This window comes from Drepanopeziza brunnea (genome assembly GCF_022702325.1).
Source record: "Drepanopeziza brunnea f. sp. 'multigermtubi' strain 214-2 chromosome Unknown ctg14, whole genome shotgun sequence".
In the NCBI taxonomy this organism is placed as follows: Eukaryota; Fungi; Ascomycota; class Leotiomycetes; order Helotiales; family Drepanopezizaceae; genus Drepanopeziza; species Drepanopeziza brunnea.
The window spans coordinates 1,114,178-1,129,985 of record NW_027094077.1 but is presented as its reverse complement, the minus strand read 5'-3'; the positions used below and the strand labels follow the sequence as shown (position 1 = coordinate 1,129,985).

The 15,808-nt window shown below is 50.4% G+C and overlaps 3 protein-coding genes across 3 annotated transcripts; 2 read left to right on the top strand and 1 right to left on the bottom strand.

The window, feature by feature from the left end:
- Positions 1 to 3,668: 3,668 nt before the first annotated feature.
- Positions 3,669 to 5,953, bottom strand: L3040_007910 (uncharacterized protein; the record flags this gene model as incomplete). Its single annotated transcript, XM_007295592.1, has 2 exons — positions 3,669 to 4,243; positions 4,351 to 5,953. The coding sequence occupies 2 exons, from the start codon at positions 5,951 to 5,953 to the stop codon at positions 3,669 to 3,671; spliced, it is 2,178 nt and encodes a 725-aa protein (XP_007295654.1).
- A 652-nt stretch (positions 5,954 to 6,605) lies between these two features.
- Positions 6,606 to 9,923, top strand: L3040_007909 (uncharacterized protein; the record flags this gene model as incomplete). Its single annotated transcript, XM_066154752.1, has 13 exons — positions 6,606 to 6,651; positions 6,710 to 6,805; positions 6,886 to 7,141; positions 7,264 to 7,627; positions 7,681 to 7,725; positions 7,775 to 7,841; positions 7,889 to 8,093; positions 8,141 to 8,228; positions 8,276 to 8,373; positions 8,425 to 8,635; positions 8,682 to 8,859; positions 8,951 to 8,974; positions 9,118 to 9,923. 13 exons carry the CDS (start codon positions 6,606 to 6,608, stop codon positions 9,921 to 9,923), a joined length of 2,484 nt encoding a protein of 827 aa, XP_066010651.1.
- A 1,968-nt stretch (positions 9,924 to 11,891) lies between these two features.
- On the top strand, positions 11,892 to 13,366 carry L3040_007908 (uncharacterized protein; the record flags this gene model as incomplete). Its single annotated transcript, XM_007295594.1, has 4 exons — positions 11,892 to 12,066; positions 12,171 to 12,318; positions 12,374 to 13,080; positions 13,143 to 13,366. 4 exons carry the CDS (start codon positions 11,892 to 11,894, stop codon positions 13,364 to 13,366), a joined length of 1,254 nt encoding a protein of 417 aa, XP_007295656.1.
- Positions 13,367 to 15,808: the final 2,442 nt, after the last annotated feature.

Below are 15,808 nucleotides of genomic sequence, written 5' to 3'. Positions count from 1 at the left end.
CCATCCAGCCCAATGGCACGCCCAAGCCAGGATCAACTGCTTATCCTGACACGGAGATGAGGAAAGCGACGTCAGCTCCGGCATGAAAGGACCGCCAGGTCATCTGGGAATAGTGATTAATCGTACAGTAGTATCATCGTAAGGACAGCGTCAGGACAACGTCAGTACAGAAATGAATGAGTGCATGCATGCATCCCCGACCCGGATTGGGTGAGGACTCAGGAGGCCCAAGAAGAAAAAAGAAGACGATGAAGAAGAAGAAGATGAAGACGAAGAAGAAGAAAAGTATATCGGATGGTATACTTCTCGACGAGTCATGGTGTGATTGACGCGGGACTTGGTCTCGTGACTTGGGACAAGACACGTCGTTTGGACTCGGACTCGGACTCGGACTCGGACTCGGGGAAGAGTTGAGTTGGGTTGAGTTGAGTGAGTTGAGAGAGTGAGTGAGTGAGTGAGTGAGTGAGTGAGTGAGTGAGTGAGTGAGTCAATGACTGACTGACTAACTTGACTGGCTGACTAACTGACTGACTGACTAACTGACTGACTACCGTACCTGACTGGCTGACTAACTGACCGACTGACGGACTAACTGACCGACTGACGGACTAACTGACTGACTGACGGACTGACGGACGGACTGACGGACTGACCCACTGACGGGACTGACTGAGTGCACTTTGGTGACACCGTTTCAACGTCTGTCAACTAACTAACTACGTAGTACCTACCTACGTCAAGAAGACGAGACGGCCCCTTCTTGACACCGATGCCACGCAATGCTCTCCATCTACCCTGCATGGCATACGCATCTCTTTCTCGCCGCATGCTTGCTTCGTTGGGCCCCCCGGGGTACGTGCGTGCGTGCGTCCCATGCTGCCAGACAGCCGAGGTATCTGGCTGGAGGGCACGTGACGGAAACATTCCCGACCTCCCTTGACTTCAGCTTCTATTTTACTTCACTTCACTCACTTCACTTTACTCTATCTACTCCACTTCGCTTTTCTTCACTTCACCACACCTCCCGTCGGCAGGTCGAGGTACCTGCATAAGGCCACCCGGCGACGACGAACCTTGACCGACAGTTGGTTCAAGACAGCCAGCCAACAGCCCATCCATCCATCACGTTACTGCCCGGTGCCGGTGGGATCCTCTGATCGTCCTGCAGATTCCTTCTCGAAGGTCCGCGTGCGGGTGATGGGCCCACGTTCTGCTCTGAAGGTCGGTCGGTGCACCGGCGATACGGACAGCGCGTCCGGCATCCGGCATCTAGTATGGGTAGCCATATCCTGAACGCTCGACCTGTCTGCAGCGAGCATGTTCATGTTCATGTTCATGTTCGTGTTCAAGTTCGAGTTCGTGTTCATGTTCATGTCCATGTCCATGTCCATGTCCATGTCCATATCCATGTTCTCTTCGTTCCTGGCATTCAGACGGGAAATTCTGAAATCTACGACGTACAACGTCACAGGAGGGTAACCAGGGGCTTGAAAGTGGAGATGGAGATTTAAACTTTCGAGGCATCCTCCGGCTGAACTGTACTGTACGTCGCAGTACGTAGCAGTAGTGGTACGTAGTACGTACTACGTATATTGGTACCTAAGAGGCGTCGGGAGGCGAGGCGGAGTCACGACTACCGTACTCTGTACACCTCCCACCTTCCATCTTAGAGCAGGTGCAAGTTCCCTCTTTTCAGGCAATGCAGCTCTCACGGGTTGACGGGTTGACGGGTAGTGCAGATGCGTACCTGGCATCTCCGGGCGAGAAGTGGAAATAGTACTGTATTGTAGTATTAAGTAATAGCAGAAGATCATCACGCCGGGCAGGTCGACGCGATTCCTGGCAACTGGAGCGCCATGTCGATCATGTCCTCGCTGGGGGCCATGACGATGCCCGCAACGGCAACTTTCAGCACAGATAATCAGCAGATCTTTCCTTTCGGAGCCATCCAACCGCGGGGCGCCGGAGGGGAGGCCAAATGTCTCAGACCAAGTCCCAGCGCTTGGGGACGCTCTCCCGTTGCTGGATTGCGGGGGTCCCATCCGTGGGGCATCCTGGTCGGCCACGGGCCTTCGGCACCGGTTGCGCTGTCCCACTCCGGACAGTCAGTGCGTATAGTACGTAGTGTAGTAGGTACGTAGTACGTAGTACGTAGTAGTACGTCCAGAGGACCGAGCTCGAATAGAGTAGCGGCGGCCGATCTTGGTACTGCAACACTGCAACGCTGCATCGCTGCAACGCTGCATCGCTGCAACGCTGCAGCACTGCAACTGCCTGTCACTGTCATGCACCGCACCGAGAAGTGGGAAAAATAATAAAAAAAGATGCCGAGCATCAGCTACTAGTCACTGACTGGTCTTGACAAATATATTGGTCATGAATTGACTTCGAACCAAAGGGCACACTAGGCCGAATCGGGTAGCCACAGCTCGAGATCACACAGCCATGGTTACGTACAGTACAGTACAGGACAGGACAGTACCGATATACTCTGGACAACTAGATCCCCGTACCCAGGCCGACAGGTCGGTCAGCGAGCGAGCAAGTGCAACTGCGGCTGCTGCGAATCACGATCCTCGGCCGTTACTCCGCGCCTCCTGCCCACGAGTCCAGCGCATTTGTATCAGTACTGTACCGTACCGTATTGTACCGTACCGGGTCTGGTCTGGTCTGGCCCCCAACCCCCAAGTCCGCCCGCACGACCCAACCAGCTTTGGGATCCAAGAAACACTGCTCCTCTACTGTACCTACTACCTCCTTCCCAATTCGATCCTGCTCTCCCCAATCCGGGTGCGCCACCCACCCCCGCTCGCCCAGCGCCAAACTTGAAACTCGAAACTGGCATCCTGTTTCCCGCGCCGCCTCTACGCTCACTACCTACATACTACTACAACCGGTAGGTACATACAGTGTGCTGAAGCTGTACCCGCGAGCCTGAATTAGATCGCGAGTCCGGAACGGGTGGACAGCCTCGACGCAAGAGGAAGGAACGGTACATCATCCCCCCCCCGCCCCCCCCCCCCCCCCCCCCCCCCCCCCCGGGCCGACGACAGGAGCTTGAAAAAGGGTCGTTATATGCGTCCATGATCCCACGTTTGGATTCGTGCCGTCCTTCTGCCTGCAGTCAGTAGGTAGGTATGCAACGGCTGCTTTGGGCACACTCCCGTCTCCGAATTGATTGATGATCTAATTAAAACACGGCAGCAGTCGCACAGTATCAGATCGCGATCTAACTTTTTTCTTGCTTAAGCCCCCAAAAAAATAATAATATAGCACTCTACAGATGGATCGGAGGCAAAACGGACGGTTTGTTGCGTTATCATCTGAATCTTACCGTCAGCAGGCAACGAACGGGGTCTGGAAAACCGACGTCCGGCCCAAGTCTTCCAAGGGTGACGAGACGATGAAACGGTATCACGGGGTGGACCCGCGAAGTGAATCAATAGTCAGTGGATTGATTAACCACTGCACTATCGGTACTCGGGGGAGGCTCTTTACGGACTTGTACATCGGAGGAGGCCTGGAGCACGTGCCAGGGAAATATCACCTGACGACGATCCACACGTGACAGGTCGATTGCAAAGAGGAAGGAGGTAACTTGTGCCATGATTCTGTTCTACTGTTCACTATTTCCCTGGTTTTCCTGAACCTTGCTTGCTGCGTCCGAGTTAATGTCTGTTGACGTCGACGGGGCCGTTCCACGACCCCCTCTCGGCAAGTGTTGGAGAAGATGCGTCAGCAGCCGCAGCAGCAGCAGCAACAACAACAACAGCAGTCGGCGGCCACAACTTCACTTTCGCCTTGACACAAACCCTAGCTTCCGCTGCGTGCGGCGTCGCCATCGGCATCGGCATCCTCTCGCGGACCCCAAACATCGTAGTCAACAACACCGGCTTCCCGATGACGTCCAGCAGACTCTGCTCCGGTCGGCCCACGCCCTGGGTTTCCAAGGCGTGGATGTCATGGACGAAGCTCTCGCCGATGCGGGTGGTGATGGGTCTGTACTCCGCCGGGAAGGAACACAGCCGGATGTTGAGATCGGAGGCGAGCCGGGAGATGGAGGTGTGGAAGTCGTTCATCTCGCTGTTGCATCCCACCAGCGGCATCATGGTGGCGTTGAGCTCGCGCACGAGACCGTCGCTTCGATGCTGGATCCGGGCCGAGAATTCGGCAGGCTTGGAACTGGCCGTCCGGATCCGATTGTCCTGCAGGATCTGCTCGATCATGTCCGCCGAGACGCCAACTGGAAATCAGTCAGTCAGCAAGGCGAGAGGAGAAGAGAGGAGAGGAGAGGAGAGGAGAGGAGAGGAAGAAATTCAAGGACGAATTTTTTTTTAAAAAAAATCTTACGGAATTCGAGGCCCTCTTTCCACGGTCTCGCATCCTCGAACGGCGAGCCTGACTCAAACACAAACTTGCTGACGAGGTGTAAGAGGATGCTTCTGATCCACATGGACTTTTCGGGCGCAAGCTTCATGCTCTCGATCTTCTCCTTGACCGAGACTCCAGCTGGGACATCCAGGACGCTACGCAAAGCATCCAGGAGGGGAGCATGTCCCGCAAAGCCTTCGTCCTGGATACAAGGGATATCTAGGAACGACATTCGGCCGTGTGGCGGCCAGGGATGTGCGCATGCCGCTGCCGTATATTGCATCAAGTAATTAGAAAGTTTATCTAGCATCTCGCCGATCTCGTCATCATCGAGCCACTCTCTGCCAAATCTTGGCTCTGCGTCGCGAGGGATTGCTTCGCTATGGCTCTTTGACGCATTCGCAGGTACGTTGCTGTCGGGGGCCTGGCCTATATCGACAGACAGATTCTCTTGGGCAGGTTCGGATTCGGGAGAGGGATCATCGGGTAGACGGACCACGTCGCTGGAACCCGACGTCAGGCTGGACTGGAAGCTAGACGGCGACCGCCGGACTCTGCTCTGCAATAGCGGGTTCACCTTGGCCATTTTCAGAGGGTCATAGTCTTCAACGCCGGCTGCGATACTCTCTTCTCGGGTAAGTCCCTTCGCAACTGATCCAACTTCCGGCATTTCCAACCCATGAGACACTTCTTTGTCACGCCCTTCACAGGTTATGACAGAGATAGTCGGGGATTTGAGACCCTGATAAGGGAAGGCTATATCTTCGGCAGGATCAGACCTCTGAATAGCTGATATTGGCTCTTGAAACGGGGCGGGCCGGTTTGACCAAGCTCGATCGCTCGGCAGGATAGTCCTAACAGGTTGACCGAATGTATTACCAGATGTCCTCGGGGGTATTTGTGACTTTCGAGTCTTGTCTCCAATGTCTGAACGGGCTGCCTGGGCGAAAGTCTTCTGTCTTTTCTTAGGCCGAACCATATCGCCATCCTCAGCAAAGCGGCAGGAGTGGCAGACTGATCCTCTCGAATCCCTCGTTCCCGACTCGCACAGCAGACAACCCTGCGGATTATCTTGTGTTTCCAACCCAGGCCAATGTGGCTCCTGGAATTCAGCTCGAGATCCATGAACATCATCGTTGTCCTCGGCTTGCACCGCGGTCTTCTTCCTTCGATTGAGAGGTGCTGCTTTCCGCTGGGCAGTGGCCTCGTCCTGTAGCCTCGTAACCTCAACTCCGTACTTCTCTGTCCAGCGCCGAAGAAGTTTGCCTTTCCTAGTGAAGTATTCAGGAAGAGCTGTCTGGCGTGCATTAAGAGGGTAGATGACTGCCGTCTTGAAGACAAGATTATCCACTACTTCGTCTGAGATGGGGCCACGGATCGAGCTTTCGCCATGGCGGTCTGCAGATGGAGTGGAAGCATGCTGGCTTTCAGTGAGGGTTGGCTTCTTAATTCGCGTCGATGATCTCTCTCCGACTGCACTACTGGCTCGGGCACTATCCACGATGTTGTAGAGATCATCATGCTGGCATACTTTGCCGAGTTTTGGTGCAGGCGTGGTGGTGGTGGTGGTGGTGGCTACCATAGTGGAAAGCGTATTGTTTTGAATTCCAGCAGAACACCGGACTCATTGAAATATCGAAATTTCGAGATTGGGGGATTCAGATTGACTGTGACTTGGTATACTATCGCTGGGTCCAGACTTACCCCGCTTGAGGCTGACACGTTGTACGGACTGCATATGCGTAGGGGCCGGGCAAACAACTCCTTTGAGCAGAACGCGGTTTGTACTGCAGCCAGCCATCCACCGTTCCACCTATTGGTACCAGGGACTGGGATTGTTGAGATAGCTCAGCTGTAACCTGCAAACTGCAAACGCAGCATATCATATCACCGTCTTGACATGCAAACGATCGACCGTGGTTGCTATGAATTGATTGTCTTTCAAGTTTGAACCTGTCTCGGATACTAGTAAGCTCTCCACTTGACCCGCATAGTTTTTGCAGACTTCAGACTGTTGGCTGGCATGCAGTGATACAGATAACTGGCTAGTAAGGCAGCATTGCAAACGAAAAGCCTCACATGCATGTCATTGTAAGAAATCCGAAACCGTTCATGTCTGTTTGACTGAATGCCTTTTGGCACCTGTCAAGTTTTTGCTTCTCTATCCTCGCTGGACTCTCCTTGAATCTCGAAGGATCGCTATCTTACCGGCCCATCAACATCAAACTGTCAACATGCCTCGCTCAAAGAGGATCAGCAAGAGAAAGGCCACGAGAAAGGGTAACTGGACAGCACCTTTCCTATCTCAAGGCCAGAAGAATACTGACCGCACTCCTAGGTGACTCGCGACAGAAAGGTCGGAATTCAGCATCAAGCACGTCCCCCGCGAACGAGAAATTGGGGAAGTTCGTGATCGGTATCGACATGGGAACCAGTAAGTCGAAACCGAAGCGTAGCACCCGATGCCCCCGGACTCCGGAGCACTCGCAGCATTCAGGTGCTCATATCGAATAGCGCAGAGTGCCATTGCGATTGGTCAGCTGTTTTATCCAGTCGATGGAAAAGCTCAGCCTCCTTGTAATATCAGGCTTCACAGTGATTCAGCTGGATCGTACCAAGAAGGGGCGCACCGGCGACTCTACCCATCCACCTTCTTGTATTACGACGAAGACGGCACCCCTATCACTGGCCATGGATTGGACAGGGTTTTCGATAACCCGGATCCGTCAAGCTACGAACCAGCTCGTCTTTTTCGGCTATGGAAGTTGATGTAAGTATTAGGGAAGCCCGTGTTTCATCTTCTGTTCGTCCTAAGCTTTCTTGTGAAATGTATCGTCATATCCTCGAATCGTTCTAATGATACTGATAACGATTTCTGGTCGATTGATCTAGGTTCCACAGCCATAACGATGACCCACAGATCCTGAAAATTCAAACCAAGATTCAGGAGCAGCTGGACGGGCTAGGAAAGACACGCGATGATCTGATCCGGGATTGGGCAACGTTTATTCTCGAAGATCTGGGTATCGTCGGCAGTAAGAGCCATTCGTATTTGAGAGGACAGTATGCAAACTTTGATCGATTCGACATCGAGGTGGTGGTTGCTGTGCCGCCAGGCCGTACGACCATTGCCCATGCCGAAGTCCTGAGGGCATTCATACAATCACCTCTCACATGTACCTCTGTGTCGTTGGAATCGGAGCCAGCGGCTATGTTCCGCTCCTGGCTTGAAGGAGAGAATCCAGAAGATTGGGAAGTAAGTCTTTGTTGGGAACAACCGAGGATACCAGTGCTGATTGCAGCTTTTAGGTCGGCCGGACATATTTGATAGCGGATGGGGGAGGGGGCACATGTGTGGGTACCTTCACACTCCCTTTCCGGGGTGATTGTGTTGACTGTTCAGTGTTTTGTTCGCTTCCGACTGGATAGTCTCCACCCACTCGAATTCACCCAAGAATTTGCCAGCGAAAGTCAGTACACATCCCACCATTCCTATATCTACTGACTGAACCATCAGGTGTGTGTTGCGGAGCAGAGACTGTCTCAGAGTCAATGTACGCTTTGCTGGATGCTAGACACCCCGACTGCGCCAACAGAACTTGGGAACTCAACAACATGAGGAACCACTTCGATAGGACGTACAAAAACTATGTTGGATCGAACAAATTCAAGGTAGCGTTCAAGATTAGCCATCTCCCAGATGAATACCTTCGATTTGACAGGTACGTTTTGGCCCAGGTGGTCTTGCAGGGTGCTAAATGGCACTCAGTGACGAAGTAGAAGGCTGCTTCAAGCGCCCGGCGGAAAGCATCGTGCTTGGAATTCAGCGGCAATGCGAAAAAGGAGGGCAGGTTGATGTAAAGAAGCTTTCAAGAATATGAGACCAGTACGCTGACGGTTGCAGTACCTCGTTCTTGGTGGCGGGCTCTTCCAAAACCCGTACGTATTGAACATCGTAACGAAAGAGTTCCCGAACCTGACGATCCGGGAAACTCTCAAGGAGTATGTTCCACGAAGATCTGCTGCGTTCTGTTGACGACTGACAGCTAGCAGCAAGGGCCTGGTCGCTAAAGGGTGTGTTTTGTCCCGGATGAATACTAATGTGACGACGAACTGCACTGTTGGTAGCACCAAAGCCATAGAGACATGGTTGGTCGTGTCACCGAAAATCCGTGACTCAGATGCGTACCAGTTCTTATTTACCGAGGTCTCGTCTTTCGACGGCAAGGAGTACATCCTCGCTGCCGAATATATCGTCAAGAAGGTATGGGTTTTGACGAGGTCAGTGGGTGATACTAATCTGAGAATAGGGAGATTCAACTGCGGCTGTGAAGAAGCTTGTACCGGAGCCGGACGTCAAGACGTCCCGGATGAGAGAACTCGGTCTGGACACTCCAAGGGATTTAGTGTGTTGCGACCGCGTATTGACGTTCGGCCACCAACCAGGAAAGGATGATACCTGGGCCGCACTGTGTAAAGATGGGAGTTGTATGTGCTGGAATGGCCCATGATCGCAACATCCCCATCTTCCTCCTGGCACATTCTTATGAGGCCATTGGCTAACTTTAGCGGTACTCAGGGATGGACCAAAAGGCCAATCAAGGTACGATCTCTTATTTTTTCAAGTATCTTTAGCCCAGACTGAAGCGACCAAATGCAATAACTCGTTCTGCCGCGAGTGCAGAAAGTAGAATTCTGGCTAAGGTTGTATGGCAATCTGGCGTACGTTTCCTAATTCGTCTGCAGTTCCGGGGCCGGAGCGCACCGAGGATATCAAGTGGCACCCATTCCTTCCAAACCCAAACCGCCAGAAGAACGACAGATTGTTGTCCATCAAAGATCTGGACGAGAGAAGGCCACGAAACGGTACGGCCCACAAGGCCCTCCAGTATGGTCTCGGCCTTCAGGTGAATGAAGTAGATACGAGGGTCGGCATCAGTATCTTCGAGCCCAGCAAACGAAAGAGAAATAGCCACCGCAAATACGCACGCCAGATTGAACCAACTTCCATTGATTTCTTTTTTGGTCCGCAGATATCCCTTAATCTTGCGGAGAGCTTCCGACTTAAGCCAGGAGGTGGCGAACAGAATGTCTTAAATGATGTGACACAGGATACGGAATTGGAAGAGGATGATGATGACGCTGACATGGAAAGGGAAGGGCTTGGGCCTTCGTCTGGCGGAGCTGCTGAAGCCGTCATGGCCGATAGAAATTCTCCGGACCCAGGCACCGCTTGGGCTCCGATAAATGACAAGAGGCAGCAGAGGCATACCGGTCCCAATCTTGAGGTTGGCGGTATCGACCATACAGCTCAAGTAGCCTGGCGGGAGCCACCTGTGACTGCTCCTCCATCGCTGCCGCCCTCTTCTTCAGAAGTTTCTCGAGATGTAGGCGGCAAATCAGCCGCGGCAGGCGCATTTGGTGGTTTACGCGCAGGTTTCGCGCTCCGAGGAACGAAGCGCAAGTCGGCCAGATTCAAACGTCAGATGCTACCTGCTCCAGGGATGACATCTTGGGGCGAGGCTGAAGAAGCCAGCAGCAATCTTGGGTAGAGCATGCGCCCAATCGAGATAGGTATGAGGAGATAAGGTCTTGGGGAAATGCCCATGATTGAGAGGGGGAAGAGGAATGAGAAGGTCACAGAAAAGAAAACGAGGGAAAAGAGAGGGCAGGGCGTAGCAGTCGGTCGTGGTCATCAATGTATAAGTGGAAGTGATCATGCCTCTGCGGTACATGCTGCGGCGCCACGGGGTACCGGCAACCGAGTTCATGACAGTGGACAATTGCAGTGCAGTGCAGTGCAGTGCAGCGCAGGAATGTGCGGCATCGTTTGGGGGCTCCACCAACCATCCCAAGTATCCTATGCTCCAACAGCCATCCCGTGTGTGTATCCGCCCTTCAAGAATCGTCCTCTGCCGGGGGGAATCGTGTCCGCAGACCTCGCATCTAGACTCGCATCGTGTCCTTCGAAATTGATCTGTCTCCCATCATCGACATTCACCTCCCATCGCCCTCAATAAAGAAGACCCAACGGGGGACAAACTTCCTATCAGGGAGCTGCATAGCAAATTATTCATCTCCAGAGCCTCACATCCGAGGATGCTGGCAACGCACCACTGTAAAGAGTTCGAGGTGGAGGTCGTGGCTGGCTCTGTCACTTTTTGATGAAGAGAAAAAGTCGAAATTCTAGCGAGAATTTTCGGGCTTTTGTGCTTGGAGGCGGGCGCTAGTGGAGTGGGGAGGAGCTAACGATCTCACGTGAATCACATACCCGCTTAGCTTGCGCTGATCATGTGAGCAAGGTGTGAGTTCCCCCTTCCGTAGGTCCAGGCCAGACTCTTACATCTACCGCTGTTGTATGGACAGTTCTTTGTGCTGTGTCGGCTTTCGTATGGGTTCCTTCTTAATTTTCCATTTCTGATATTTGACTTTTGACTGTACTCTTCTCGTGACCGACGGAGCGATCGGGCTCATCTTGAGCAGTGACGTTCGACAGAGTGGCTTTCTGCTAAGGTCAACTAGAAGACGCCGCCATCCCCAACACCAAGTGCCAAATAGCCTCAAAACACCTGCGTCGGATTCAAATACGTTGATCATCATCAGGCACATCATTTCATCTCACTTGACACCCCGGATTTGCACCGTCTAAAATGCTAGCCCAGGCACGAAGCCGTGAAGGGCGAAGCTACCGTGGAGCGTGGAGCTGTTCCTGCGCTGAGATTCGTCTATTTCACCTCGCTGGTTGGACGGTTGGAATGAAACGGGGCTGAAAAGGGGTCGATATCATTTCCCATGCCTCGAAAATAGCTGACTTATTTTTTGCATGCCTTAACCACTCAGACCCGCTATATGCTGCGCTGTTTTAAAAAATGCGCAGGACAGTGATCTCATAGCTTTTCATACTTTCAAGACTTTCGAAAGCTATTCACAATAGCAATTCAAGAGCCAGAAGCAGAGTCAAGGGATGGAGTATTAAATTGTTTATCTTCGTTCTTTTTTCTCCTTTTCTGATTCGCTCTCGACTTGATCTATAGCTATTCACAACTGCCTTTTCTTCTTTTCTCTCTTATGTCTTCTTTACTTACAACGCGAGATTATTTGATATGGTTAACAGACAAATGAGTGGTAGTGATAGTAAGGCTCAATTGTTTGAATTCCTCAAGTGTTCGGCATTATTGGATACTTTTTCATTGTAAAGCAGCGGGTGGGTTTGGGTGGTTAAGGCATGCAAAATAAAAAGGAAGAGAAAAACAACTCTACTATGTTCGAGGCATGGGAAATAATCAACAGAAGGCTGTTTGATTGAAGCAAGGGGTGAAATTCACCCTCGAGTCTCGGTAGCGCCTTCCAAAGGTCGGGACAGTTCCTACCCCACGAGCTCTATTACGTCGATGACTGAAGCTCAAGCTCGAAGAGCTCCGCAAGTGAGCATTCGGGTGTTGACAGGATTCTTATAAACATCGAAAAGCTACCCCAAGTTTTGTTTTGATTCTGCTCTTACAGTCAACCTCCCTTTCACCATGAGATACTCTTCAGCCATTGCCGTAGCTATATTCGCTACCTCTGCGCTGGGCAAGACATGTATCAATCAGACTATTCCGGTTCACATATCTGCTAGGCAAGCCGTCTTCGACATCGCTATCCCCCAAACAAACGCAGAGGTAACCGACTTCATTTTGAATGTAACGCAACAAGGTCAGTGTTGCTCTCTTTTCGTGTGTCGCAGGAGTAATTTACTCCAAGACTGCTTTCGAGACATGCAAAAACGATCCCATGCTGACTTCCGGTTCCTACGCCAGGGCGCAACTGGACCGACCTGATCGTTACGGGCTACGACACCACCGTTGGGACGTACAACATCAGCACTCAGTTCTGTATGCCAGACTGCAGTAACATAACGAACCCCACAGTTCAAGTTCTCACGCACGGAGTTGGCTTCGATAAGACGTAAGGACGAGACACCCGTCTTGCCCAATGATAGGCTAACTCCGACATGCTGCAGTTACTGGGACTTGTCATTCAACAACTACAGCTACAGTTACCTCAACGTCGCTGCCGACGATTACAAGTACTTTACCCTCAGCTTCGACCGTCTTGGCATCGCGAACTCATCACACGGCGAGCCTCTGAACGAGATTCAAGCCTACCTCGAAGTTGAGGCCACTGCTGCACTCACCCGAATGCTTCGCAACGGTAGCTTCCCGGGCGTCAACCAGAAATTCTCCAAGGTTGTCCACGTGGGACACTCTTTCGGATCGGCTCAGACATACTCTCTGGCGAATCTCTACCCAGAGCTCACCGACGGTATCGTCCTCACCGGCTTCACCACGGACTCGTCGTTCCTCGGACTCTTTATTGCTGGTGGCAATTTCCAGCAAGCCAACAAGAATCAGCCGCTGCGATTCGGCGACATCACCGGCGCACAAGTCGACATGTTTGCATCCATGTACGCTGAGGCATTGCTCGGCTACATCGCCCCCGTTGATCTCACGTCTGTGCCGGAGCCCCAGAGGCTTCCCAACGGATACATGGTCTCCTCTAACGCAGAGGCCAACAAGTACCTGTTCCTCAAGCCGCAGTACTACGACCCGGCAATTCTGGCGCTCGCCGAGAAGACCAAGCAGCCCGTCACCCTCGGCGAGCTTCTGACTGTCGGCAGTATCGTCCCGAATAACAGCTACACCGGTCCGGTTCTGGCCATCAGCGGAGGTCGGTCACCGTCTAACCTGCGCCCCGATTTGCCTGCGTATTATCCACTAATATCTTGCTAGATTCCGATCTCCCATTCTGTGGTTCCGACTGCTTGGCCACCGGCGGTGCGGCGGCATCTATCCCTGCTCGGGTCAAGACGAACTTCCCCATGGTCAGCGAGGCCGACTTCGCCTCCTACATCCAGCCCAACACGGGACACGGCCTCAACTTCCACTACAATGCCACTGCTGGCTACCAGGTCATCCAGGAGTTCCTGGCCTCCAAGGGCTTGGCTAGCTCCTAGACGGGCGAGTAGCTGCGGATGAAATGAGGGGTCAAGGTGATAGCATGAAGAATGCTTTGCTCTATCATGTAGATACTACTACACCGATTAATTTATAATTTTATTCATCGTTGTCGTTGTCGTCGGCGTCGTCGATGTGAAAAAACCATCGCAAATAAGCCAATCGATCATTCCATTGATAAATGCAGTGGACTTGCTGATGTATATGTAAAATTCTACTGTCCGACACGGTAGGGCAGAGGGCGGAGTATAAGCGAGTGTATGGTTTATTGCATAATTGTTAGGCGGCCCGCCATCCACCTGATTCTCACTGATTTCGCTTAATCAGGTAATTGTTGTTGTTGTTGTATTCATTAACGTCGGGCGGGCGGCCTCGATCCGTATAGATATACCTTAAAGGCAGGTAAGGGGTCATTTGAGCGGTCCTCTGACCTTCTTTTATAAAAGACGATTATTGGACCGTTTAAAATCAGTACTAGTTACAAATCAAGAATAGTTCACCTTTTTGATCGTCCCCGAGCTTGGGACCGTCTTACGGCCGTCCTATGGCCGTCCCCGTCTATATTTTTAAAATAAGCTTATTAATAAGCTCGTTTTAAAAAATTGAAATAGTTCGATAACTGTTTCAAATAAGATATAATTGTAAATAAAAACTATTTCTTAAATAGAATCGTTTTAGTAATGATTTAAAAAATTCGATGCCAAGATATTTCTCGGTATCGCTGCTACGGCTTATATATCAACGCTTTAAATTTTTAATAATCGGAATCGATCGATTCAGTAAAAGTTGACCCGCGTAGATGCGCCTTTAGAGCACTTGAAGGAGAGGGGGTGGTGATAAAGGGGTGGTATACCTAGCAAAGGGTAGACTGCTAAGTAATTGAAAAAAAAAAAAATTATTTGCTTATTAATCAACGTTTTCCGGGACGGTTTCAAGTTCGGGGACGGCCTTGGGACGGCCTTGGGACGGCCACAAGACGGTCTTAAAACGGTCTTTTTATAAAAAGACCGACTTTTATGAACGATTATTTAATCGATTAAAACCGTCTTATTTTAGTAATAATCTTTTCACGAAAAGACGAGCTCTTATAAAAAACGATTCAATCGATTGAAATAGTTTTATTTTAGCTACGATTTAAATAATTTAAATCGTTTGTTTTCAGATTCTACTCAATTTTAAATATCGGCTTAAGGTGATCCACTAACTATGCCAACCTCTTGGAATCGTCTCTTAAAGAGACTGTCATCGGATTGTCAGCTGACGGTTTAAATGACCCCCTACCTGCCTTTAAGGTAAACATCGTTCTCTCTTGTCGGAGAGCTAAAAAGGCTCGCGTTCGTAGCTTTTGGATAGAGCCGGTGTGTTTGCAAAACGCTCTTTCGAAAGCGCAACACCGTGTTTTCGATCAGTCGAATCAAACCCTTCCCATCCATCTTATCTCTTATACTCGTTTCTTCTCTATCGCAAATCCTCTTAGTCTTTTTGATTAGTATGTCCGTCAGGTATAGATCGTAGTCGGCGTGGTGGTTAAGAAGAGGGAGGAGGGAGGTTCGGATCGGAACGGCTGGTAAAGGAAGTTTTCTTCGGGGAGACGTCGCGTGTTGGTGATTTGATTTCGGCTCTTTAAGTTCTTTCTTTCTTTCTTTCTTTTTTTCTTTCTTTCTTTCTTTCTTTCTTTCTTTCTTTCTTTCTTTCTTTCTTTCTTTCTTTCTTTCTTTCTTTTGTTTTTTTCTACGGCAGGAAAGAGAAAGAGGAAGAGGAAGAGGAAGAGGAAGAGGAAGGGAAAGAGACGGAGCTGAAGGTTTGTAGGAGGCATCTCGTATAGGGAAAGAAGGGAGCTTCATGTTTGATCTGCTAGAGGTAGGTAGGTATAGCCAGATGTGAATTACAGCTAGAAGTGCCTCTTACAGCCAGAAGTGATTTTATAACACTAGAAAAAATAGGTTCGATAGATCCGTTCTCGACGCAACCGTGTTGATTATCGGATACAGGTAGCTCGATTATCGATGATGATTATTTTCCGACGACGTTGCAAAAAAAAAAAAAAAAAATTTTTTATTTAAAAAAATCTTGATTCTGTTAAAACTCGAGAATACAATCGATTGTGCTCGGTATGCTGGATTAGGTACCTTTCTACTTGATTGCAGCGCGAAAAGTGAACTTCTCTTTGTAATCTATTAATTAATCTATCGCACTTCATTTTGATGTTTTATGGGCTGTAGATAATTATCACGTATCCTTTTGAATAGGCTTTTCCTTGATAGATTCGCGACGGGACCATGATTTTTTTTTTTTTTTTTCCAAAAAATATCGCAACATATATTAATCGTCGAGTACCTTGAATTTAACTTGTTTTAGCGCAGCCAGGTCGGCACTACTCAGGCGGTATAATAACGGTATAGTCGTCGGTTTCCTTAAATTCTAATTCGAAAGAATTAACC